This window comes from Trachypithecus francoisi, unplaced genomic scaffold (genome assembly GCF_009764315.1).
Source record: "Trachypithecus francoisi isolate TF-2019V2 unplaced genomic scaffold, Tfra_2.0 Lachesis_group5, whole genome shotgun sequence".
Lineage (NCBI taxonomy): Eukaryota > Metazoa > Chordata > Mammalia > Primates > Cercopithecidae > Trachypithecus > Trachypithecus francoisi.
The window spans coordinates 132,587,562-132,614,463 of record NW_022681470.1 but is presented as its reverse complement, the minus strand read 5'-3'; the positions used below and the strand labels follow the sequence as shown (position 1 = coordinate 132,614,463).

The following is a 26,902-nucleotide window of genomic DNA, read 5'->3' as shown; positions in this document are numbered from 1 at the left end:
TCTGTTCACCTATCCATTTATCTATTCATCCATCCATCCCTCCATCCATTCATTCACTCATTCATCCATCCACTCAACCACCCATCTATCTGTTCATTCATCTATCCCTCCACCCATTCATCCAACTATCCATCTGTATACCTACCCATCTATCCATCCATCCTTCCATCATCCACTTATTTATCCATCCCTCCATCCATTCATTCACCCACTCATACAACTATCCACCCATGCATTAAATGACCCATCTATCTATTCATCCATCCACTTATCCATCCATCCCTCTATCCATTTGTTTACTCACTTATCCAGCTATCCACCCATCCATTTACCCACCCATCTGTCCATCCATCCATCCATCATCCATCCATCCTTTTTTTTTTTTTTTTTGGAGACAGAGTCTCACTCTGTCACCCAGGCTGGAGTGCAGTGGTGCAATCTCAGCTCAGTGCAGCCTCCACCTCCTTGGTTCAAATGATTCACGTGACTCAGCCTCCCAAGCAGCTGGGACTACAGGTGTGAGTCACCATGCTCAGCTAATTTTTTGTATTTTTAGTAGAGATGGGGTTTTGCCATGTTGGCCAGGTTGGTCTCAAACTCCTGACCTCAGGTGATGCTCCTGCCTCGGCCTCCCAAAGTGCTGGGATTACAAGCGTGAGCCGCCATGCCCGGCCCATCCATTCGTTTATCCACACAGTCATCCTTCTACCAATCTATCTGTCCATCTGTTATTTATTTATTTATTTATTTAGAGATAGATAGAGTCTTGCTCTGTCACCCCAGGCTGGAGGGCAGTGGCACAATCTCACCTCACTGCAACCTCTGCCTCCTGGGTTCAAGCAATTCTCCTGCTTCAGCCTCCCGGTAGCTGGGATTACAGGTATGTACCACCACGCCCGGTTAATTTTTGTATTTTTAGTAAAGACGGGGTTTCAGCATGTTGGCTAGGCTGGTCTCGAACTCCTGACCTCAAATGATCCACCCGCCTTGGCCTCCCAAAGTGCTGGGATTACAAGTGAGAGCCACCGTGCCCGACCCCATCTGTTTATTAATCCATCCATTCATCCACCCACGCTTCAGTCCATCCAAATCCCTGATCTTAATTCCCTAATCAGGATATGTTAACACCCCAAAGCTAGAGTCCTCTCTAGCACTCATCTGGCGGAGAAATAGAACACAGGAGCCTATTCAGCTAACACAGATGAAAATACTACAGACATATAAATCCACAAACGAAAATGGTGCACATATTCATACACAATACACAATATTGTATATTGTACAATATTGTATGTTGAAGTGCATTCAACAATTTTACACATATACAAATTAAACCCAAAACCCATTGACCACAATATACAAAATTGCTTACATCCACATGTGTAAGATATAATGCAATTTAAATGTACAATATGTGTTAGGGTAGCACATAGTAATACTTGAGCAACATTATTATTATTATTATTATTCGTTTTTTCTGAGACAGTGTCTTGCTCTGTCGCCCAGGCTGGAGTGGGTGGTGCGATCTTGGCTCACTGCAAGCTCCGCCTCCTGAATTCCCACCATTCTCCTGCCTCAGCCTCCCGAGTAGCTGGGATTACAGGCACCCACCACCATGCCCGGCTATTTTTTTGTATTTTTAGTAGAGACGGGGTTTCACCTTGTTAGCCAGGACAGTCTCGATCTCCTGACCTTGTGATCTGCCCGCCTCGGCCTCCCAAAGTGCTGGGATTACAGGCGTGAGTCACCGCACCCGGCCGAGCAACATTATTATTAATTAACCTACACACACACACAAAATTACACATGTACACACTGTTATTCATGCAAATGAATACACACCAAATACATGTCTGATTATACCAGTGATTGTGAACATACACACAATTTTATGTTTCTGTTTGCAAATTGTACCCATATTTGAATTTTGCACAGGCACAATCAGACCCACAACTACCCCCAGGTGCACATTTATGTAATTAGAGAAAATCACCTTGACACGCAAGACACAAAGTTGTATACGAACACACGATGACACCCAGATAATTCAACTACGCAGATACGCAACTCACTGGTTGAGGCAGGGAGTGTAGGAATTCTTGTCTTCCTCAATGATGGACACTATGAGGGTAATCAGCTTGGACCAGAAGTCGAGGTTCTTGATGCTGGGCCCCTGTTCCTCTGGGGGAACTTCCCCCTTCTTGGCCTGAAATGGGCAGTGGAGATCTCGGTTATAGGGGGTCCAGAGGTTGGTGTCTCGGTCAGTTTATTACTGAAGAACATGAGGTTGTTGAGGAATACATCCTATTAACATGTATACGGTTCATGTAAGAAGTCTATATAGAGAGGAACTGAACTCATAAACTGGCCCAAACAGAGCTCATGTCGATGCAGCTTGATAAAGCTTAAGATTTTTAGACTCCACTCTAAAACTGAATGGAAATAAATGAAATCAAATTTAGTTGAACAAACCCAGCTCCACTAAACCAAATGGAAATGAAATGAATGCAAATCAAGCCCAATTAGCTTAACGGAAGTAAGTTCTTCCTCAGAGTTAAATCAATGGAATTGAACTGGGGCCAATTACGCTGAATGGAGTGCAATTCAACCTAACTGGATTGAATTAAACTCAAATGAACTCCATTGGATTGAACCTAATCAACTTGTCTAAGATCAACATCAACTCAAATCAAAATAATGGAAATAAATCAACTTGAACTGAACTCTACCCAAGTCAACCCAATCCGATTCTACCTACCTAAATCCAACCTCACATACGCAGGGCAATTCAACCCAACTTTTGTTAATCAATGGAAATGAGTGCAATCAGCTGAAATTAGCCCAATTCAACTCAATTCAACTGAAATCAATTGCATCTAATCCAAAAACCCAGTTCATCCTAACTCAAGACAATTTAACCCAGTTGAGAACAACCTGACTTGACTGTAAATGAACTAAATGGAAATGAATGAATTTGTACTCAATAAAACTCAGTGCAATCAACCAACTTAGTTCTGCTCACTATTTTTTTTTTTTTTTCTTTCAAGAGACAGGGTCTCATTCTGTCACCCAGGCTGGAGTGCAGTGGTGCAATCATGGCTCAACATAGACTCAAACTCCTGGGCTCAAGTGATCCTCCCACCTCAGCCTCCGAAGTAGCCAGGACTACACGTGTGCCACCATACCTGGCTCATTTTTGTATATTTTGCAAAGATAGGGTCTCGTTATGTTGCCCAAATTGATCTTGAGCTCCTGGCCTCAAGGGATCCTCCTGCCTCAGCCTCCCAAAGTGCTGACATTACAGGTGTGAGCCACTGAGCCCAGCCTGGCTCACTAATTTGTCAAGAACAATTTTAACTTAAGTCAACCAAATAGAAATAAATAGAACTAAACTGATTATGATTGAAGTAAACAATCTAATTTAATCCAGTTCACCTCAACTCAGTTCAAATGAGAGCAAGACTGATTCCAACTGTAGTCAACTGAATGTAAAGGAACAGAATGAAATCAAATTGAACTGAACATAGCTTATGTGTTATATCCTATCAGAACCTAGGTAGGGGCTGCCTCCAGCTCCCACAGCCTCCTGAGATCCCACTATCTCAATACTAACCATACCTGTTTGTAAATTTCCAGTCTGTACATGTTTCCCTCATGATAGGCTATAAGCTCCTTACAAGTGGTGGCTCATGCCTGTAATCTCAGCACTTTGGGAGGCTGAGGCAGGAGGATCACTTGAGCCCAGGAGACCAGCCTGGGCAACATAGTGAGATGCCATCTCTACAAAAATACAAAAATTAGCCTGCCATGGTGGCGCATGCCTATAGTCCCAGCCACTTGGGAGGCTGAGGTGGGAGGATCCACTTGAGCCTGGGAGGTCAAGGCTGCAGTGAGCTATGATTGCATCACTGCACTCCAACCTGGGCAACAGAGTGAGACCCCATCTCAATATAAATAAATAAATAATAAATAAATTCAATTTAACTCAACATTTACTGAACAGTGACTGTATGCCAGACATAAATTTTTATGCCAGGCTGGGCGTGGTAGCTCATGCCTATAATCTCAGTACTTTGGGAGACCAAGGCAGGTGGATCATCTGAGGTCAGGAGTTCGAGACCAGCCTGGCCAACATGGTGAAACCCCATTTTTACTAAAAATACAAAAAATTAGCTAGGCGTGGTGGTGGGCACCTATAATCCCAGCTACTTGAGAGGCTGAGGCAGGAGAATCATTTAAACCTGGGAGGCGGAGGATGCAGTGAACTGAGATCATACCACTGCACTCCAGCCTGGGCAGCAAGAATGAAGCTTCATCTCATAAAAAGCAATTTTTTTTTTTTTTGAGACGGAGTCGCGCTGTGTCGCCCAGGCTGGAGTGCAGTGGCGCGATCTCGGCTCACTGCAAGCTCCGCCTCCCAGATTCACGCCATTCTCCCGCCTCAGCCTCCGAGTAGCTGGGACTACAGGCGCCCGCCACCACGCCCGGCTAGTTTTTTGTATTTTTAGTAGAGACGGGGTTTCACCATGTTAGCCAGGATGTTCTTGATCTCCTGACCTCGTGATCCACCTGCCTCGGCCTCCCAAAGTGCTGGGATTACAGGCTTGAGCCATTGCACCCAGCCTAAAAAAAGCAATTTTTTAATGCCAAACTCAACTATGCAGCCAAGTGTACTGACTGCCTACTATATTTTATCTAAACTTATAGCTCACGACCGGGCGCGGTGGCTCACGCCTGTAATCCCAGCACTTTAGGAGGCCGAGACGGGCGGATCACCAGGTCAGGAGATCGAGACCATCCTGGCTAACATGGTGAAACCCCGTCTCTACCAAAAAATACAAAAAATTAGCCAGGCGTGGTGGCGGGTGCCTGTAGTCCCAGCTACTCGGGAGGCTGAGGCAGGAGAATGGCGTGAACCCGGGAGGCGGAGCTTGCAGTGAGCTGAGATCACGCCACTGCACTCCAGCCTGGGTGACAGAGCTAGATCCGTCTCAAAAAAAAAAAACAAAACAAAAAAACTTATAGCTCATGAACTCTTCTCCCTAATCCTGAGATGTGGGTTAATGACCCCATTTTGCAGAATAAGATACTGAGGTTCAGAAGAGTTAAATCCCTCATGAAGAGGCAGTGCTGGGACTTAAGCCTGTATCTAGTTAGCGCCACTGTTCCCTCGACCCATCTGGAGTCTCACCGGGTCTGTCTGGTACTCCCGGCTGTAGAGTTCATGGCAGTTGTTGAAGATGTACTCGTAGGTAGAATTAAGGCAGGCTTTCACACAATCCTTTACCACCTGGCTGGCTCGGGGCGGGCTCTGGAGTTCTTGTACCTGAAGGGAGGGAAAGAGGCACAGGCGGCCACAGCTGCGACAGGAGGTCCCCAGGAAGTGACTGCAAGTCATTTTGGGTTTAAGGAAATGAAGTAGTATGAAGGAAGGTTACTGAGAAGGCTGCCACCCTCCAGGAGGAATGTCACTTGTCCTGGAACTGAGAATCCTAGAGAACCTTCCTTGAAGGGCAAATGCAACTGGATCCTTTCCTACCTTCATCCGAAAGAAGGTGATGCTGGTGAGAAGGTCCACAGTGGATTTGAGGTCCTGGAGTCTCTCCGGGCTGCTGGCTGGGAAGTTATTCTGTTGGAAGCAGGAAGAGAGGTGGGGTTATGGAAGAAGGTTGGGGGAGGATGGGAGACTGCTTTTCAGGGGGATACAAAGGCTTCCCGGTTTCAGGCTGGGGGTTGATTAGAGCACCTTGAAGCAACTGGGGATCTGCTTGGATGCACCAAGCACATTAGGGCAGGTAGTGCCCATGCAGGTGCACACACGCTAGAGGAACACACCGTACACGTGAAGATGGGTCCTCCCATGCACACACCTGCTGGTAGCTTTACCCTCCAGGCACACACACGTGCACAGGGTGAGCAAATCCTCCTGCATGCACTTCCTACCCGGTACATGGAGAGGTCAATCCTCAGGGAGTTATGCAGCTGGTCCAGGAGTTTCACGAAGCGCTCTTTCTGAGGAGGAAGGGGAGAAGGGAGGATGGATGGAGCAGGACATGGCCACCATACTGGCTGAGCTCCTACTGTACACTAAGTATACCTCATCCACCACCCTTGTAATGTCCATTTCCACTCTATAGTATTCTTTTTTTTTTTTTTTTTTTTGAGACAGAGTCTTGCTCTGTTGCCCAGGCTGGAATGTAGTGGCGCAATCTTGGCTCACTGCAACCTCTGACTCCCAGGCTCAAGCAATTCTTCTGCCTCAGCCTCCCAAGTAGCTGGGACTACATGCACAGGCCACCACCCCCGGCTAATTTTCTTTTGTATTTTTAGTAGAGACGGGTTTTCACCATGTTGGCCAGGCTGGTCTCGAACTCCTGGCCTCAGGTGATCCACCCGCCTCAGCCTCCCAAAGCGCTGGCATTACAGACATGAGCCACCGCATCCAGCCTCCATTCTATAGCAATCTACAGAGGAGTAAATGGAGGCTCAGAGACGGGAAGTGATTGGTGGAAAGTCACACAGCAGTCTGGTCTAGACTGGGGACCCAGGAGTCACATCAGATCTGACTGGCATAAAGTTGGGCTCTCCCTCATTCTCCAGTCCCAGTCCCCAGGACTGACCCCAAAGTTGGAGGCGGCGAAGCGGTCAGAGGCAGACACGTTGGTGGAGGCGGTGGTGTGCGCATAGTAGGCATTGATGTTGGCGAGTAGGGTGCTCATGACGGCAGGCACCCCCGGGCACATATACTTGGAGGAGAGGCAGGCAAAGTGGCTGGAGAGAGGAAGCAGGAGGCACTGGGCCAGGGGTCCAGCTGGGATGGACCAAGTTCCCCTCTAGAATGCCTCTAAGACAGCATCTGTGAGTGGGTCTCCATCACCTCCCAAACCATCCCCTGCCTGATTCTGTCCTTTGGGTCTCTGCATCTCCTCTCCCCTCCATCTTTATATCCATTTGAATTGCTCTAACTCTGCTTCTTATTTATTTATTCATTTACTTATTTTGAGATGAAGTCTCACTCTGTCACCCAGGCTGGAGTTTAGTGGCACAATCTCGGCTCACCGCAACCTCCGCCACCCGGGTTCAAGCGATTCTTCCACCCTAACCTCCCGAGTAGCTGGGATTATAGGGGCACGCCACCACACCTGGATAACTTTTGTACTTTTAGTAGAGATGAGGTTTCACCATGTTGGCCAGGTTGGTCTTGAACTCCTGGACCTGGAGTGATCTGCCCACCTCGGCCTCCCAAAATGCTGGGATTACAGGCTTAAGCCACCATCCCCAGCCTCTATCTCTGCTTCTAACTCCTCCTTCTCTTCCATGTCACTCCAGGTGTCAACCACAATGCCGTCCTGATCTCCAGAGAAATTACGAACCCCCCGCCCACCATGCCCACTGCCTCTCTGGATCCTCCCCCTGAGAATCCCTCCCAACCCAGACCTGCCAGTGCCCACTTGGTGACCTCCCTCTTGTTTCCTGCACCCCAGCCTGCAGCCTCACGTCATGGCTTGGTAGATGGACTCAACACCGTAGCGCATGGCAAACTCGTCCACAATCTCCTGGGCTGTCTCATCATAGTAAACCTTCCAGGCATCGTCGCCCTTGGCATCCGGGATCTTCACAACCCCATTGTTCTGCACGTCGGTCACAAAGTGGAACAGGTTCTGCCACCATGGGAGAGAAAGTGTCATGGAGAGGGCAAGCAATCGCCAGGGGTCAGAGATCCCAGGGTCTGGGGCAGATTACGTCATCCATCTGCCTGTTTATTCATTAATTCATTCATCTACTGTTTCATCCATCCACACACCCACCCATCTAACTACCCCAAATTTCACCCATCCACTCTTCAAACCTTTCAGTAGTTCAACCACACATCCATCCACCCATCCATCCATCCATCTCATACATTGATCCACAACTTAATCCACCTGTCCAATCATGCATTCTTCCATACAACCAACCACCTATCCACCCATCAATTTATCCATCCATCCATCTATTCCTCATCTGTCCACCAACTACTCACAACCATCCAGCTAAATACTCATAAATTATGAACCCACTTATCAATACTTGCAATAGTTTAACCACACATCCTTCCATTCATCCACCCACCCACCCACCCATTCATCCATTTGTCCATCTGCCTGTACATCCATCCATCCATCCATCCATCCATCCATCCATCCACCTATCTACCCATCTGACTATCAACAAGTTCACCTATCTACTCAACCTTCCTTCTAATAACTCAACCACACTTCCATCCATCCCATCCAATACATCTTACTCTGCTCATCCAACATCTCATCTATCCACCCATTCAACTATCTATACAGCAATCTATCTATCCACTCATCAAGTTATCCATCCATCATTCATCTATCCCCATCCATCATCTAACAATTACCCCCAAATTCACCCTTCCACACATCTATACTTTCAATAGTTCAATCACATATCCATCCATCTGATAATCGATCCATCATCCATCTAGCCATGAATCTACCCACTCATCCATCTATCCATCCATGTACTCACCCATCTCTCCATCCATCCTTTTATCTACTCATCACTCATTCATCTATTCAATCATTGATTAATTCACCAGCATTCATTCAACAAACTAGTTCCTGGGGATACAGTTCTTTCCAGGAACCCCAGGCAGCTGGAGGAGACATACCCAGACACAAACAGCCCAATCCTCAGTGGTTAGGGCTGGAATAGAAAGAAGAACCTGATGGTGAGTAGTGAGAGTCAACCTGGAGGCCAAGGAGGGCTTCCCAGAGGAGGTGACGCTGAATCTGGACTGTGATGGATAGTGAGGAGTTTTCCAGGTAAAGGGAATGGCATGGCGGGCAGTCTCAGAAGGCCAGGAGAGTGTGGATAGTGTGGCCAGAAAGAGGAAGAGCCGGGCAGGCAGGAATGGTGAGTGGAGATGGTATGGGAGGGGCCAAGCAATGAACCTCACCTCATGCAGACAGGTGTACTGGACATGGTATGGGGCCACCTTCTCCTCGCCTTTGATCTCCACACTGATGTGGAGCCGGATGGCACCTGACACAGCAGATTTGTCAGTTCGCTTGTCTGCAGGGCAGAAAAGGATGACAGCGTCAGAACTTCCCACTATAGCCATGGGCAATTTTTTTTTTTGAGACAGAGTCTTGCTCTTGTCGCCCAGGTTACAGTGCAGTGGGGCAATCTCAGCTCACTGCAACCTCCACCTCCTGGGTTCAAGCGATTCTCCTGTCTCAGCCTCCCGAGTAGCTGGAATTACAGGTGCCTGCCACCACACCTGGCTAATTTTTGTACTTTTGGTACAGACGGGGTTTCACCATGTTTGCCAGGGTGGTCTCAAACTCCTGACCTCAGCTGATCCACCTGTCTCAGCCTCCCATAGTACTGGATTACAGGCATGAGCCACCGCACCCGGCCAGCCATAGGCAAATTTTTTTTTTTTTTTTTTTTGAGATCTGTCATCCAGCTAATTTTTTATTTTTAGTAGAGACGGGGTTTCACCATGTTTGCCAGGCTGGTCTTGAACTCCTGACCTCAGGTGATCCGCTCGCCTCGGCCTCCCAAGGCAATTTTTAATAGATGCACAATTCTGTAGTCCTCCCAGACTTCTGGAAACGAAGGGCTTGGTGTCTCTCTTCTGATTGGCTCCCTAGGCTTAAGCCTCCCCGCTTAGGCTAGAATTCCTTAAGCCCTATCTCTCCCTTCAAACAAGGATCCCAGACCTTGCTTCCTCACACAGATCAAGTTCCTGGGTAGGTGCCTCCCTCCTTAAACTAGCAGCCGTAGGCCCTGCTTCTTTGCCAGTCTGAGCTCCCAGGCCCTGCCTCCCCCATCAAATCATGCTCCCCAGAGACTACACATCTTAGACACGGTTCCTGGGTCTGTCCCTCTCTCCTCAGACTAGGACCCCTGGTCTTTTCTCCCGCCTCCCCCATCAGAATGGGATAGCTAGATGTCCTCCAACCTAAGAGGTTTCCAGGCTCTGCTCACCTCTCTCAGGCTGGGTCCTTTCTACCCCCTCAGATTAGGCTCACACACCCCGCCTCCTCCATTAGATTGGACTCCCCAGATTCTACTCAACTTCTTTTTGAGACAGAGTCTCACTCCGTCGCCCAGGCTGGAGTGCAGTGGTGCAATCTCGGTTCACTGCAAGCTCGGCCTCCCGGGTTCACGCCATTCTCCTGCCTCAGCCTCCTGAGAAGCTGGGACTACAGGCGCCCATCACCACACCCGGCTAATTTTTTTGTAAGACGGGGTTTCACCATGTTAGCCAAGATGGTCTCGATCTCCTGACCTCGTGATCCGCCTGCCTCAGCCTCCCAAAGTGCTAGGATTACAGGCGTGAGCCACCGCGTCCGGCCTCAACTTCTTTACACAGGGTTCTTGGATCTGTAGCAGCCATCTCAGATTAGGATTCCCAAACAATACCTCCCTCTTTAGACTGGATTATTTTCTTGTGGTGGGGGGTCGGGGGCACACAGAGTCTCGCTCCGTCACCCAGACTGGAGTGCAGTGGCATGATCATAGCTCACTGTAGCTTCAACCTCCCAGGCATAAATGATGCTTCCACCTCAGCCTCCCAAGTGGCTGGGACTACAGGCACGCATCACCACACCCAGCTATTTTTTTTTTTTTTTTTTATGGAGACAAAGGCCTTGCTGTGTTGCCCAGGCTGGTCTCAAATTCCTGGGCTCAAGTGATCCTCCCAGTTCAGCCACCCAACCAATGTGTTGGGATTACAGGTGGGAGCCACCATGCCCAGTCTGGATTCCATTTTTTTTCTTTTTTTTTTGAGACAGAGTCTCCCTTTTTTGCCCAGGCTGGAGTGCATGGCTTGATCTCGGCTTACTGCAACTTCTGCCTCCTGGGTTCAAGCGATTCTCCTGCCTCAGCCTCCCCAGTAGCCGGGATTACAGGCACGTGCCACCATGCCTGGCTAATTTTTGTTATTTTTAGTAGAGACAGGGTTTCGCCATGTTGGACAATCTGGTCTCAAACTCCTGACCTCAAGTGATCTGCCTGCCTCAGCCTCCCAAACTATTGGGATTATAGGCATGAGACACTGCACCTGGCCATATTCGTTTTTTGAGAAAGGGTTTCTGTTCCCCAGGCTGGAGTGCAGCAGTACGATCACAGCTCGCTGCAGTCTTTACCTCTCAGGCTCAGGTGATCCTCCCACCTTAGCCTCCAGAGTAGCTGGGAACACAGGTGAGTATCACCCCGCCTAGCTAATTTTTGTATCTTTTATAGAGATGGGGTTTCACTATGTTGCCCAGGCTGGTCTCGAACTCCTGGACTCAAGTGACTGGCCTCCCTCACCCTCCCAAAGTGATAGGATTGCAGATGTGAGCCACTGCCTGGCGCCCCCAGCCTGGATTCTTTTTTTTTTTTTTTTTTGAGAGCGAGTTTTGCTCTTGTTGCCTAGGCTGGAGTGCAGTGGCATGATCTCAGCTCACTGCAACCTCCTCTTCTTGGGTTCAAGCAATTCTCCTGCCTCAGCCTCCTGAGTAGCCGGGACTACAGGCACCCAACACCACGCCAGACTAATTTTTGTATTTTTAGTGCAGACGAGGTTTCACTATGTTAGCCAGGCTGGTCTCGAACCGCTGACCTCATGTGATCCGCCTGCCTTAGCCTCCCAAAGTGCTGGGATTACAGGTGTGAGCCACCATGCCTGGCCCCAGCCAGGATTCTTAAATTTAGCTCAATCTTCTTTCTTAGATTTGGTTCCTAGGTCTCTGTCTCTCCCCTCAGACTAGGATTCCCAGTTCTTGCTTCTTGCCTCCCCCATTAGACATGGAGATTCTGCCCCCACCCTCCCTTCTAAGCTGAACTAAGAGGTTTCTGGGCTCTGCTCACCCTCCTGGAATGGGTGCTTCCTGCTCCCATCATATTGGGCTCCTAGACCCTGGCTCCCCCATCAGATTATGGTCCTCGACCAAACTCCTCCTGAGAACTCATCTCTCCGCTCTTCATGGGCTCCAGTTCTGGCTGGATCCCTGGGACCCGTCCCCACCCCCTTCAGAACCCAGCTTCTCTCACCCAGGTTGTACCACACGTCCATCTCGCCGCTGAGCGTCCGCACCTCAATGATCGTCTGCCCCAGGAAATCGTCAGATTCCCTCTTGAACCTCTGTTTCACGCGGGATTTGATGTCATCATCCTCGTCCCAGACGCGCACCTTGATGCGGTCGGAGGAATTGTGACATTCACTGTGGTAGGAGGAGGAGGCAGAGGCGGGGGTCAGGTGGCCAGTGTGAGTCCTGTGCTTGCAGCCCTCTTTTGGCTGCCCCAGCAGGGTGCCCCACACGGGGCCAGGGACCTAGCCAGGCACTTACAAGTGGAAATTCTCCTCCCACACCGGGTTGAGGTTCCCATAGATGGTTTTTGTCCGTTTCTTGGTCTTCCCGACCTGGACGGTGACGTAGGGGTCACTGGATCCCGTCTTGTCCTTTGCCTGCAAGCCCTGCGCACAGACCACTGGAAGACACAGAGGGCATACACAGGTGTGCACTCTAGGAGCGAGGCATGCTGGGAACAGTCACTGCCACACACTACAGGCTGATAATTGGGACGCCTGCAGCATGGCTGGAGAGCAATGGCAGGGCACGCTGGGCTTGCTAGAGAGGTTTTTTGTTTGTTTGTTTCTGAGACTGAGTTTTGCTCGTTGCCCAGGCTGGAGTGCAACCTCTGCCTCCCAGGTTCAAGCAATTATCCTGCCTCAGTCTCCCAAGTAGCTGGGATTACACGCACGTGCCACCGCATCCGGCTAATTTTTTTGTGTTTTTTAGTGGAGATGGGGTTTCACCATGTTGGCCAGGCCAGTCTCGAACTCCGGACCTCAGGTGATCCACCTGCCTCAGCCTCAGCCTCCCAAAGTGCTGGGAGGGAGCTCCCAACCCATGAAGGATGGGAAGGTGCCCCAGCTGCCTTCCGCATGGGTAGGACCTCTCTCAGGTGTGAACTCTCTGAGGTCAGACACTCACAAGAACCCATTGTCTCCGATAGCTCCTGCTTGTTAGCGCCCCCTGCAGGGTGCCTTCCCTTCCTGACTCACCACCCCAGCTCCATCCTGGGGTCACCCACTGGATAACCCACATACCCTGAAATCCTCATCCTGGGGTCTGTTTATGGGGAAACCCACATGAGGCTGGGTGTGGAGAAATGCCAGTATCCTCACCCCTGAGTGGGGTCACACTGAGCTGCATGCTCAACGTTGTCCCCAATGGCCCCAGGATGGGCTGAGCCCGTTGCCCATAGCATTGTCTGCTCAAGGCATCGCCTTCAGGACTCCTTCCATCCCTGTCTCAAGTCCTTGCCCCTCACCAGGACTTTCTGGGGTCACTTTCCAGATCAACTATGCACCCTCAATTCCTCTTCTTGGGGTCTCACTCTGGAGGGCACCATCCAAGACGCACCCAGATACAGCGCCATGAACAGGCGTTTGGAGGCACGCATGTCCCCCCACATGCTTGCACACGCGGAGATAGGATGGAATGCACGAGACTGAGTGCACGCTGCAAAGGAGAGGGACCCGGCCATGGGACAGGGCATGAGACAGGTCTCAGAGGGTGGAGAAGGAGGGGCCCTGTGGCGGCCCACGTCCCCTCACCGGTGATGCTGATCTTGGCGGACCACTTGGACGTGCCGTCCAGCACGCTCTGCTTGACCGCCTTCATCTGCTGCGTGTGCGCGGTCTTGGTCACCGCGAAGATCTCCTGGATGAGCTCGAAGATCTCGGGCTTGTTGCGCTCCCGGATCTTCATGCGGTCCTTGAGCACCATGATGATGTTCTGCGTCCGGTCCTCCGCCCCGTGCTTGGAGCTCTTCTCCGCAGCCCCTGAGGACGCCCGAGGCCGGCGCTGACCCCAGCGCCCCTGCCTAGTGGCTCCTCACCAAAGTGAGAGCCCCGCCCCCACTCATCAACTGCAGGGACTCAGGTGTCACCCCCTGAAGCTGGTTTCCTACCTACTCTCTGTACCCCCTACCCAGACCCTTCACCCTTTTACCTCCTCTTAGAGCCATGCTCCTCTGAGTCCCCATGTCCCTTCTCTGCCCCCCACCCCTTGGAGTCCCCACAGGTTTTTGGAGCCCCACCCCTCTAAGCCTCTCCCTAAGCCCCACCCCTCTGAGTCCCCGCCCCCTCCCTGCGTCCCACCCCTCTGAGTCCCCGCCCCCTCTGCGTCTCACCCTCTGAGTCTCCGCCCCCTCTCTGAGTCCCACAACTATGAGTCTCCGGACCCCTCTCTGAGTCCCACTCTTCTGAGTTCCGCTGCCTGTCTGAGCTCCACTCCTCTGAATCCCCTCCGCATCTCTGATCTCCACCCCTGTGAGTCCCCTCCACATTTCTGAGCCCCTGTGAGTCCCCTCCACATTTCTGAGCCCCTTCCTTCTCTGAGACCCCTCCCTTTCTCTTGGTCCCACCTCCTCTGAGTCTCCTCCCCCTTCCAACCCCCCTCCTCCACAGTCCTCTCGCAGTCTGAACCCCTTCCCTCTCTGAGCCCCTCTTCCTCTCAGAGCTACCCCTAGCTAACCCATTTTATCCAGGGGAGCTGCCTCTTCTCACTAAGCCTGTCCTTTGCACAACCTAGCTAGTCCCTGAGCCCTGCCCCATTCCTCTCTGACATCCTCCCAGTTTCTTTCCGCATCGCTCGTCCCCCTAGCCCTGCCCCCAGGGAGTCCTGCCCATTTAACCCCACCCTCAGTCCCTCCCCTGCCTCACGACGCCCCGCCCCTTGCCCCGCCCCATGGTGCCCTACCCATCGCCTTGCCCCTTCAGCCTTTCCCTGCCATGCAAGCCCGGGGGCTCCCCACGCCAACCCGCGGCCCTGCGTTCAGGCCCTGCGCTCACGCTGCAGGCAGTCGGCGTTGAGCAGGTCCTGGCACTTCTCGTGGCACTTGACACCACACTCCGTGCAGCGCATGCCCTGCCTCGCGATGCCCCACAGCAGCCCCTCACACTCGTAGCAGTAGGTGGGCGTGGTGGCCGTCCACACTTCGAAGTTGTGTGGCGTCGTGCACGAGATGGGGTAGATTAAGGCTTGCAGGGTCTTCTTGTAAACGTGGTTTTTCTGCAGGGAGGGAGGGGATGCGGTTTGTGGGGGCTAACCTGGCGCTGTCCCTGTCCTGCCCCACTCTGCCCCAGCACTGAACGCGGTAAAGTTCCAGACCCTCCCCGGCCTCCATGCTGTCGGAATCCCCGCTGCCTTCTGCCAGTCTGTGTCACACACACACCCCTCCTCTTCCCAGGGACCCACAGAGGCTTGGACAATTCCAGAAGCTCCCAGCCCAGTCCATCCCTGACCCGGGCAAAAAGGGGTGCCCCACGCACCAGCTCCTCGTTGTTCAATGTGCTGGAGGCCAAGGCCGAGGTGATGCCCGCTTTCCTGGACTGGACCAGGGACTAGGGAGGTCACAGAAGAGGGAGTCCAGGGTTGACATCCATGAGATTACCACCGGGAGAGTTCACAGCCACGGATGGGGCCAGCAGCCACATTTTGAAGCCACAACCGCAAATTGAAAACAGGTCACCGAGAGCATCCGGGCCAGACCCAACAAAGAATTAGGAGGTGACAGAGGCTTTGAGTTAGAAGGGACCCTGAAAAGTGAGCAGCCCCACACCCCTGACTCACAGCATGCAACATAGTGGGACATGGCAAGGTTCCCCCAGAATCCATGAATTGGGGGCCTGTTAGAAGATCCCAGTGGGGGAGTTTGGGGAGAAGACCCCAAGGGGCCCATGTTGTCATCACTCACCATGGCCTGAAGTGTCCATGCAGCACGTGAGGGTAGAAATCAGATTACATTAGTCTCAGAGAATTCTTAGCTAGTCCCCAACCCCAGGTTGACCATGGGCAGTTCCACAGGTTGTGTACTGCTTATAGCAGGCCTACTCTGCTCGGGGAGTAAGGGACGAGGGTGCTTACCAGGTCGCTCACGAGTGGGATAGGTTTCCTCTTGCGGATGTCTGGCATGCTGTCGATGATGATGAGACCACCCCCTGGGCTGTAAGACACCGAGGGACATTGAGGGCCCAGATGTCCCTATTCCTCACAGAGACATCACTCAAGCCCTGGAGAGAATACTCAACCTCCACAGGTGTTAAAGGGTTGAATTGGGTCCCGCAAGAAAAAGATATGTTGATGCCCTAACCCCCACTACCTCAGAAGGTGACTTTATTTGGAAATGGGGTTGTTGCAGATGAATTAATTAAGATAAGATCATACTGGAGTAGGGTAGACGCTTAATCTAATATGACTGGTGCCCTTAGAAGAAGAGATACATGGGGAAAAGGCGGCTGCATGACGGCTGAGGCAAAGAGTGATGTATCTACAAACCAGTACTCAGTGGCCAAGGATTTCAAGCAAACTAGAAGCTAGAAGAGGCAGGGGAGGAGTTCTCTTCTACAGATTTCAGAGGGAGTGTGGCCCTACCAATGCCTTGATTTCAGACTTCTGACCTCCAGAACTGTGAGAGAATACATTGCTGTGGTTTTAAGCCTCCCGGCTGTGGTACTTTGTGATAGCAGTCCTAAGAAATGGAGACACCAGGTCTCAACCTCCTCATCTGAAAAATGGGGAGATGATGCAGTTGCCCACCTTGAATGAAAACGTGAATTAAGGTGAATCTAAATAACATACTAAAATATAAATGAGGCCGGGTGTGGCGGCTCACGCCTGTAATCCCAGAACTTTGGGAGGCCGAGGCAGGTGGATCACCTGAGGTTAGGAGTTCGAGACCAACCTGATCAACATGGTGAAACCCCATCTCTACTAAAAATACAAAAATTAGCTGGGTGTGGTGGTGCATGCCTGTAATCCCAGCTACTCAAGAGGCTGAGGCAGGAGAATTGCTTGAACCCGGGAGGCAGAGGTTGCAGTGAGTTGAGATCGTGCCACTGCAATCCAGCCTGGGTGACAGAGCAAAACTCTGTATCAAAAATAAAATAAAATAAAATATGAAACCTTTCTTGGCTCACTGCAACCTCCGCCTTCCGGGTTTAAGCGATTCTCCTGCCTCAGCTCCCCAAGTAGCTGGGATTACAGGTGCCCACCACCATGCCTGGCTAATTTTTGTATTTTTAGTAGAAACAAGGTATCACCATGTTGGCCAGGCTGGTCTCGAACTCCTGACCTCAGGCAATCCACCCACCTTGGCCTCCCAAAGTGCTGAGATTACAGGTGTGAGCCACCGTGCCCAGACTTCTTTTGAGACAAGATCTCATTCTGTCACCCGGGCTGGAGTGCAGTGGCACAATCACGGCTCACTGTAGCCTCCACCTCCTGGGCTCCAGCAGTCCTCCCACCTCAGCCTCCTGAGTAGCTCGGACCACAGGTGTATGCCACCACACCCAGCTAATTTTTTTTTTTTTTTTTTTTTTTTTTTAAGATGGAATCTCACTCTGTCACCCAGGCTGGAATGCAATGGCACGATCTTAGCTCACTGCAACCTCTGCCTCCTGGGTTCAAGCAATTCTCCTGTCTCAGCCTCCCAAGTAGCTGGGATTACAGGTGCCCACCACCACACCTGACTAATTTTCTGTATTTTTAGTAGAGATGGGATTTTACCATGTTGGCCAGGCTGGTCTCAAACTCCTGACCTCAGGTGATCCACCCGCCTCCGCCTCCCAAAGTGCTGGGATTACAGGCATGAGCCACTGTACCCGGCCCACACGTAGCTAACTAAAAAATTTTTTTTGTAGAGATGGGGGTCTCGCTATGTTGCCCAGGCTGGTCTTGAACTCCTAGCCTCAAGCGATTCTCCTGCCTCAGCTTCCCAAGTGGCTGGGGTTACAAGCATGCACCACCACACCTGTCTAATTTTTGTATTTTTTAGTAGAGACAGGGTTTTGTCATGTTGGCCTGGCTGGTCTTTTTTTTTTTTTTTTTTTTTTTTTTTTTTTGAGACGGAGTCTTGCTCTGTTGCCCAGGCTGGAGTGCAGTGGCGTGATCTCGGCTCACTGCAAGCCCCACCTCCCAGGTTCACGCTGTTCTCCTGCGTCAGCCTCCCAAGTAGCTGGGACTACAGGCACCCGCCACCACGCCTGGCTAATTTTTTGTATTTTTAGTAGAGATGGGGTTTCACCGTGTTAGCCAGGATGGTCTCGATCTCCTGACCTCGTGATCCACCCACCTCGGCCTCCCAAAGTGCTGGGATTACAGGCATGAGCCACTGCACCCGGCCGACCTGGCTGGTCTTGAACTCCTGACATCAGGCTTCAGTAGTTCAGCCTCCCAAAGTGTTGGATTACAGGCATGAGCCACCACGCCTGGCCCCAAAATGTTTTCATTGGCCAATGAGATAGGTGCCTGCAGCCAATGACTCCAGACAAGCCCTGCAGGGCTATTCAACCTACAAAGCTTTCTGCAGGAGCCACCTGAGGCTTTGAGACTCCTAAACCACATCTTTTTGGCCAGGCGCAGTGGCTCAAGCCTGTAATCCCAGCACTTTGGGAGGCTGAGGCGGGTGGATCACGAGGTCAGGAGATCAAGACCATCCTGGCTAACATGGTGTAAACCCCGTCTCTACTAAAAATACAAAAAACTAGCCAGGCAAGGTGGCGGGCGCCTGTAGTTCCAGCTACTCGGAGGCTGAGGCGGGAGAATGGCGTGAACCCGGGAGGCGGAGCTTGCAGTGAGCCGAGATGGCACCACTGCACTTCAGCCTGGGTGACACAGCGAGACTCCGTCTCAAAAAAAAAAAAAAAAAACCACATCTTTTCTCGGCAGCCTCCCCTTGTCTGACAGGTTTCTCCTGAGAGGACACCCTTCAGAAATCACGTGATCATGTGCACAGGAATACCCATTTCAGGCCCTGCATCCAAGGCTCTCAAGCTAGGGCACCTGCCCATTTATTAAGCAATCCCAGCTGCTGTCTCCCTGCCTGTTTGCCAAGGACGTACAAGGAAGGTCACTATCGTGCTGCTATTTTAAAACCTGAGCATATTTTAAAAATATCTTGTGCATCCTCTAACCTGAAAATCCATAACATAAGAGGTTAGATGTGACCACATGCTCCACTGAAGACTAAAGAACTATCTTTAATTAAAGAGCCCACAACTGTAGCAATAATCAAAGAGATTTAAAAATAGAATCAAAGCAAAAATTTTGCTCCAGGATTACAAATGTATAGTGTATATTTCCCAGTAATGTCTAGTTCCTAATAGTATCTGCTTTATCTTACATTTATTTACCTATGTATTTGTTTGTTTATTTTTGAGACAGTGTCCCGCTCTGTCACCCAGGTTCGAGGGCAGTGGTGTGATCTCGGCTCACCGTAACCTCTGCCTCTTGGGCTCAAGTAATTCTCTTGCCTCAGCCTCCCGTGTAGCTGAGTTTACAGGTGCCTGCCACCATGCCCAGCTAATTTTTGTATTTTTAGTAGAGACAGGGTTTCACCATATTGGCCAGGCTGGTTTTGAACTCCTGACCTCAAATGATCCTCCTGCCTCGGCCTCCCAAAGTGCTAGGATTACAGGCATGAGCCACTGCACCCAGCCCTGTCTTCAAAGATGACTATCTTTTGCGTCTGTGTGTGGTTGTGTGCCTTATGAAAGTGACATATTTTGCCCAAGCTCAATTTGTCCTCTCTCTAAATGGAATCCCTCCCCATCCTCTCTGCACTGAACCTCAGGCGCAAACCAGCTTTGGGCTCGGGGTTCAAATCTTCCACCCACAGTTCACAGTTCTATTACTTACCCGCCTTTGAACCATAGAGATTTGGACATTTCTCCTTCGCCCCGGGCCTGTGGGACAGACAGACAGATATGGTCAGTGTGGCTGTCCCTCCCCTTCCCAGAGCAGGCTCCGCACCCACTTCTGACTCCCCTCTGGGCTGGGAGTCAGATGGCCTGGGTCCTAGTCCTGGCTGAGTGATTTTAGGAAGTTCCCTGGCTATCTCTGGGCCTTAGTTTGCCCATCTGTAAGATGGACTGGGGGAGAAAGAAGCTCCCTTCTTTCAACCACCTCAATGGACCTGTCTCTTCATTGCTTATTCCCTAAACCCCCTACAGTCTCACTTGTTCATCTGCTCTCTGGCCCCGGGCCCTTTCCAGGAGTTGTGACTTCAGCTTGTACCTCTTTCCACTTTCTGCAGCCAACCAGCCTCTATTTATCATTCAGGTCTCAGCATAGAGCCGGGGTCTACATCCCCTACCTCCCTCCATCTTGTAACTAAAGGGTTAACATGGGGGGGTGTCTTATGAGGAAGACAGGCAGTACTCTTCTGTTCTGAAATATTGAGGGTGTGTTTGTTTTTTTTAAAGACAGGGTCTTGCTATATTGCCCAGACTGGTCTTGAACTCCTGGCCTCATATATTTTCCTGCTTCAGCCTCCTGAGTAGCTGGGACTATACACACGAGCCACCACACTCAGCTCCTGAAATATTTTTGAGATGGAGTTTCCCTTTTGTTCCTAGGCTGGAGTGCAATGGTGCAATCTCAGCTTACTGCAACCTCTGCCTCCTGGGTTCAAGCGATTCTCCTGCCTCAGCCTCCCTAGTAGCTGGGATTACAGGCACCCACCACCACGCCTAGCTAATTTTTTGTATTTTTAGTAGAGATGGGGGTTTCACTATGTTGGCCAGGCTGGTCTTGAACCCCTGACCTCAGGCGATCCACCCATCTTAGCCTCCCAAAGTGCTGGGATTACAGGCGTGAGCCACCACGCCCAGCTCTGAATTTTTTTTTTTTCTTTTAGAGATGAGGTCTCACTATGTTGCCCAGGCTGGTCTCAAACTCCTGAGTTCAGGTGATCCTCCCACCTCAACCTCCCAAATTGCTGGGATTACAGGCGTGAGCTCCTGAAATATTGCTGAAATATTTTGGATATCACTTTTCCTTAAGTGTCATCTCCTCCAGGGAGTTTTCCTGATTGCCTTGGATTACTTTTATGCTTTTCCTATGAAACCCAGAGAGCCCTCCATGTGTCTTTTTCTTGTCATATTACTAGTTCCATAATTTGTTTTTCTTGTATATCACATAGTTCCAATAGTAGCTGCTATTTTTTTCAATTTAATTTCTTGACCTAGTGAAAGTTATCCAATAGCCTTTTCACTGTGTACTCTTCCACTTGTCTAATTTAGAACCATATGTATGTATCGCTGAGTCAAAAAATAGATTTCTATTTTAAAACTGATAAGAAATTTCGTTTGGTATTTTTGTGGCTCTGATATTTGATGGTCTAAATCTCTGGAAGCCTGTTTAGAATCTCCTCCTGCCAATCCTACTGCAGTTTGGAGGGTAACCCTGGAGAGCAACACAGCTGTCCCCAGCCCAGGATGAGCTGAATGAAGGAATAAATGAATGGCCTCAATCCTGCTGCCCATCTGAACAGTCACCTTGACCCTGATGCTAATTCCTTCCCTTGATGCCTATTCCCCTACTGACCCGGCCCCAGACCTTTCCCTAACCCTGACGATGACTTCCAATTTGACCCTAGGCACTGACCCCTTTGCCTAACACCAATTCTAACCCTGACCTCTGATCTTTGATAGCTGAACTAACCCTGACCTTGATCCCTAACCATGACTTCAGCCCGGTTTCAGCCCCAGTTTTCTCTCCTCCCTCTTGACTTAGAAACCCCAGGCTGACACTGGGGAGGAGGTTGGGCTGGGGATGGGTGGGGCCAGACTTGGTGTGGGGTTTGAGAGTGAGCATAGCCAGGCTAGTGTGGACAGGCCATGGGGATACCCTGGGCTGTGTGTGTGCGTGGCTAAGGAAGGGTCAGGGTGGGTGGGGCATGGGCACAGTGTGCAGACTGCACTAGGCATGCCCAGGCTAGGCTTGGGTACAGGTGGGGTGTTGGGCGTGGCCAATTTAGGTGTGGGTGTGGCCAAACCATGTGTGGGCGTGGCATTGGGTATGGCCTGGCTGAGTGTGGAAGGGGCATGGCTGGGCGTGTCACTCACCTCCTGCAGCTGCATCCGCACCTTGTTGAAGGCACGCAGCCAGTTGGCCTTGGCCCTGGACATGGAGTCCTGCCCCTCCTGGCCTTCCTCATCCTCTCTCGGCCTGAAACTGAGGCAGGGAACGCTATGAGGCTCCGGGCTGGCTCTCCGTGACTCCCGACCTTCCCTCGACCCTCCAGCTGTGAAAGTGACGCATGGCTCCCCATGGTATCTCTGATCCCTCAAAGACACTGGGACCCACCTGTGTCCCCTGGCCCGCCTCGGTGCCCTCACCCCTTCCCACACACCCAATGCTTCCCTGACACTTCACTGTTCCCCAGCTTCCTTTTCACCAGCCCAGTCCCTCTGGCCCCCCATTTGCCCAGGATCTTGACCTCTCTGAGCCCAGCAACCCCTAAGGTCACAACCTCTAAGACCCCTTCACGACGCCCCTGAACCCTCTTTGACCCCTGTACTCTGTTCTGTCACCTCTGATCCCTTTAAGAAACCCAAGGGTCTGTGACAACTTCAGCCCTGGCAACTGCCCAGGTTCAGGTTCACACTGACCCCATCATAGCTCTATTGACTCTGTGACCTTCTGGCAGCCCCTCTGGCCCCTTGGTCCCCTCCTGTTACCTCTCCTCGGCCTTGGGGGGCTCAGCCTCAGGGATCTGCTCAGCTGCAGGCACCTCCTCAGGTGTGGCTGGCTTGGGGGCCACCTTGGCCGTGTCGGGGGCCTCGGTGGGTGCCGGTGGGGCCTTGTCCTCCTTCCCCGGGGCAGCTGGCGGGAGGCTGATGCGTTTGAAGTCTTTGGGCTCAGCCACAGCCACCTCTTCACGCTGGGCATAACTGCCCAAATCGTCAGGCACCTCCTCCTCCTCCTCCAGCTCCTCCTCATCTTCAGGCAGCTCCTCCTCCTCCAGGAAGTCCTCCAGGTCCTCCTCCAGCTCCTCCTCATCCTGGTCCCAGCGAGGCGAGTCTTTGTGATAGCTGACCGAGCTGTGGCAGGAGTGGTAGGAGTCCCGATCCCGCTCGTCCTCCATCTCGGAGCCCTGCAGGCTGTGCTCGTCGGGGTCAAAGTCCTCACTCAGCTGAGAGCTTCCCTGGCTCAGCTCCGCTGAGGAGGCGTAGCGGCTGCTACCCGTGGGGCTGTGGGGATGAAACAGGGTTCAGGCGCCGGGGTACCGAGTCACTGCCCACCTGAGCCCCAGTCACACAGGCATTGACTCATCACCGATTAAGCACCTACTCTGTGCCACATCCTGCTCTAGGGGCCGGAAAACACAGCCATGATCAGAAAAAAAAAAAAAATTCCCGCTTTTGGCCAGGCACAGTGGCTCATGCCTGTAATCCCAGCACTTTGGGAGGCTGAGGTGGGCAGATCACCTGAGGTCAGGAGTTCAAGACCAGCCTGACCAACATGGTGAAACCCTGTCTCTACTAAAAATACAAAAATTAGCTGGGCGTGGTGGTGTATGCCTGTAATCCCAGCTACTCGGGAGGCTGAGGCAGAAGAATCACTTGAACCCGGGAGGCGGAGGTTGCAGTGAGCTGGGATCATGCCATTGCACTCCAGCCTGGGCAACAACAGTGAAATTTCATCTCAAAAAAAAAAAAAAAAAAAAAAATCCCCGCTTTTGTGGCATTTGCGGTATGTGGAAGACAGGCAATTGACTGTGCTGGGAACTCAGGGTCAGCGCCATCACCACAGCCCCGCAGCACGTCTCCTGGCCTCCACCTCGAAGAAGTATAGGAAGTGCATTCACTTCCCTGTACCCTGGGCCCCACCCCAGGCCAGCCTCTGCTGTTTCTACCAGATGCTGTCCCCACAGTTCCTGCTTCCCTTGGAAGCCACAGGGAGTCGTAAATCCAATCACCTCCCTCCCCTGCTCTAAATCCTATCATGGCTCCCTAGTGCCTTGCAATAAAATCTGTGCTAGCCCTGTGTGGCCCATATCCTCCAAACTCCCCCTGCATACCTCCCTCCACTTCTCCCCACCTCCTCCATTCCAGCCACAACGGCCACCTCATTGTCTCTCCAACACCATAAACCTGTGTACTTGCCATGGTCTCTTCCTTGTCTGCTTTATCTAGAAAACTCCTACCCATCCTCTGGTACCCACTGAAACATCACTTACCTGTGCGAATGCCCCCCACTCTCTGGCCAGGTCAGGCCCTCGGTTATATGCTGCTTATATGAACCCAGGATCATGCTCAGCATCAACAGGAATATCTGTCTGTGTCTAAGTGCAGGCAGGGGAACATAGGCGCTGCCACTTACCCTCTTCTAATCATTCACTTAGTCACTCAACAAACCTTATCATCTCCTGATTAGATACCTCCTCCAATCTTAGTGCCTGGGACCCTCTTCCCTGGCCAGCCTCAGTGATGCTATAGGAATAAAAAGGGGTTCAACACCAGCCCGGGCAATGAAACAAGACCCACATCTCTACAAAAAAATAAAAATAAATTAGCTTGGTGTGGTAGCCTGTGTCTGTAGTCCCAGCTACTGGGGAGGCTGAGGTGGAAGGATCGCTTGAGCCCAGGAGTTCAAGGCTGCAGTAAGTCACAATGGTGCCACTGCACTCCAGCCTGGGCAATAGAACAAGATCTTGTGTCCAAAAAAAAAAAAAAAAAAGGTCTGTCACCCAGGTTGCAGTGCAATGGTGCTATCTTGGCTCCCTGCAGCCTTGATCTCCCAAGCTCAAGTGATCCTCCTACTTCAGCCTCATGAGTAGCTGGAACCACAGGTATACGCCACCATGACTGGCTAATTTTTGTATTTTTTTGCAGAGACGGAAGATCTCACTTTATTGCCCAGGCTAGTCTCGAACTCCTGAACTCAAGCTATCCTCCTGCCTTGGCCTCTCAAAGTGCTGGGATTATAGGCATGAGCCACCACACCAGGCTGCCTGTAGAATTTTCTTTTTTTCTTTCTTTCTTTTTTTGAGACGGAGTCTCACGCATCTGTAGCCAGCCAGTGGTGCAGTGGTGTGATCTCGGCTCACTGCAACCTCCGCCTCTGGGGTTCAAGCGATTCTCCTGCCTCAGCCTCCTGAGTAGCTGGGATTATAGGTGGCTGCCACCATGCCCGGCTCATTTTTGTAATTTTAGTAGAGACGGAGGGCAGGGGGGGTCTCACCATTTTGGTCAGGCTGGTCTCGAACACCTGACCCCGTGATCCACCTGCCTTGGCCTCCCAAAGTGCTGGGATTGCAGGGGTGAGCCGCCATGCCTGGCTGTGTAGAATTTTCTTGCAAGCTTTTGGGTAAAGAAAGAGGCTGGGTGCAATGGCTAACCCCTGTAATCCTAGCACTTTGGGAGGCCGAGGTGGGGGATCACCTGAGGTCAGGAATTTGAGACCAGCCTGATCAACATGGTGAAATCCTTTCTCTACTAAAAGTACAAAAATTAGCCGGGCTTAGTGGTGGCGTGTGCCTGTAATAGGGAGGCTGAAGCAGGAGAATCGCTTGAATCTGGGTGGCGGAGGTTGCAGTGAGCCGAGATGGTGCCACTGCACTCCAGCCTGGGTGACAGAGCAAGACTCCGTCTTAAAAAAAAAAAAAAAAAGGAAAAGAAAAAAAGGGCTCATTCCCACAAGAAAATGTGAATTCTGCCCTCCTGGAACTCCACCTCTAGCTCCATCCAGCCCCCACCTCTCTCTCCACTCTAGGAGACACAGCAGGACCCTCATACACGTGCGCACTACACTCCGCGGCACCTACCTGAGGGCCTGCGGCTCAGAGAACTCCTCATAACTGTGCATGGAGTCGCTGTAGGATTCCCGGGAGCCCAGGGGTGGTGGGCGAACAGAATACTGGTGGACTGAGGCGTTGGGTTGCGACGTAGTGTAATAGGGCGGCGGGATGCTGTTGCTCGTTTCACTGCGGTAGTCACTGTCGCGATCATCCACTGCACTGTCGGGGTCATCGTCTGGAAGAGAGAGGAGGTATGGGAAGAGGGTGAGGAAGAGAGAGTGCACATGATGGGGGCCAATATAGTTTCCCAGACTTAGGGTGCTGCTACTGAAGAAGAGAATGTTTTACTAGTATGGATCAAGAATTGTGGGTCATGGGCCGGGCGCGGTGGCTCAAGCCTGTAATCCCAGCACTTTGGGAGGCCGAGACGGGCGGATCACGAGGTCAGGAGATCGAGACCATCCTGGCTAATACGGTGAAACCCCGTCTCTACTAAAAAAATACAAAAAACTAGCCGGGCGCGTTGGCGGGCGCCTGTAGTCCCAGCTACTTGGGAGGCTGAGGCAGGAGAATGGCGGGAACCCGGGAGGCGGAGCTTGCAGTGAGCTGAGATCCGGCCACTGCACTCCAGCCTGGGCGACAGAGCGAGACTCCGTCTCGAAAAAAAAAAAAAAAAAAAAAAAAAAAAGAAAAAAGAAAGAAGAATTGTGGGTCATGTTAATAGAGGTTTAGGCTTCAGAACAAGGGAGGTGAAAACCTACTTTGCTTTATGTGGGTCAAATTGGATCTACAGTCTAGGTGCTAGTGTAGGTCCTACAAGGTGAAGAAAACAGGGACAAAGTAGAGGGCATCCTTCAGCTCAAATGTGAGGAACAACTTTGTTCAAGGTCAGGATCTCTGAAAATGAGATGGGATTTTTTCCGCTGGGCAGTTAGTTTCCATAACAGGAGTCACACAAACAGGAGGAAGTTGGAGGAAGATCAGGAGTTCAAGGTGGAGGGAATGCCTTTTAACCCTTAGAGATTTCCTGATATCTGAGGTTGAGGACCCTAGACCTGAACTTACCTGTGCAAGAACCAAGAAGATGCTATGACATGGTTCTGTCTTTTTCAAAAAGGATTAGATTCTTAGCTTTGCAAAACCACCACACACTCAGAATCAATTGCTAAAATGGAATATGGTAGAGTTGCCAAACTTCATGTTTAATAAGAACTAAAAGATATTTTGGTTTAGTTTGGCTTCCTTAGAAAAAAGAACAGTTTGTTTTCTAAATCCTAAAAAAAAAAAATTCAATTCTAAAAGC

The 26,902-nt window shown here is 51.1% G+C and overlaps 1 protein-coding gene across 1 annotated transcript in view; it reads right to left on the bottom strand.

The window, feature by feature from the left end:
* Positions 1-26,902, bottom strand: part of UNC13A (unc-13 homolog A) — a 95,072-nt gene that overhangs the window by 36,018 nt on the left and 32,152 nt on the right. The window contains 18 exon segments of the mRNA XM_033200008.1: positions 2,073-2,206; positions 5,192-5,326; positions 5,540-5,629; positions 5,944-6,012; positions 6,621-6,771; positions 7,498-7,661; positions 8,969-9,084; positions 12,058-12,227; positions 12,354-12,495; positions 13,628-13,855; positions 14,867-15,086; positions 15,347-15,418; positions 15,772-15,777; positions 15,942-16,020; positions 19,713-19,759; positions 21,923-22,031; positions 22,538-23,050; positions 25,627-25,834. Coding sequence (XP_033055899.1) covers positions 2,073-2,206; positions 5,192-5,326; positions 5,540-5,629; positions 5,944-6,012; positions 6,621-6,771; positions 7,498-7,661; positions 8,969-9,084; positions 12,058-12,227; positions 12,354-12,495; positions 13,628-13,855; positions 14,867-15,086; positions 15,347-15,418; positions 15,772-15,777; positions 15,942-16,020; positions 19,713-19,759; positions 21,923-22,031; positions 22,538-23,050; positions 25,627-25,834 — 2,653 coding nt within the window.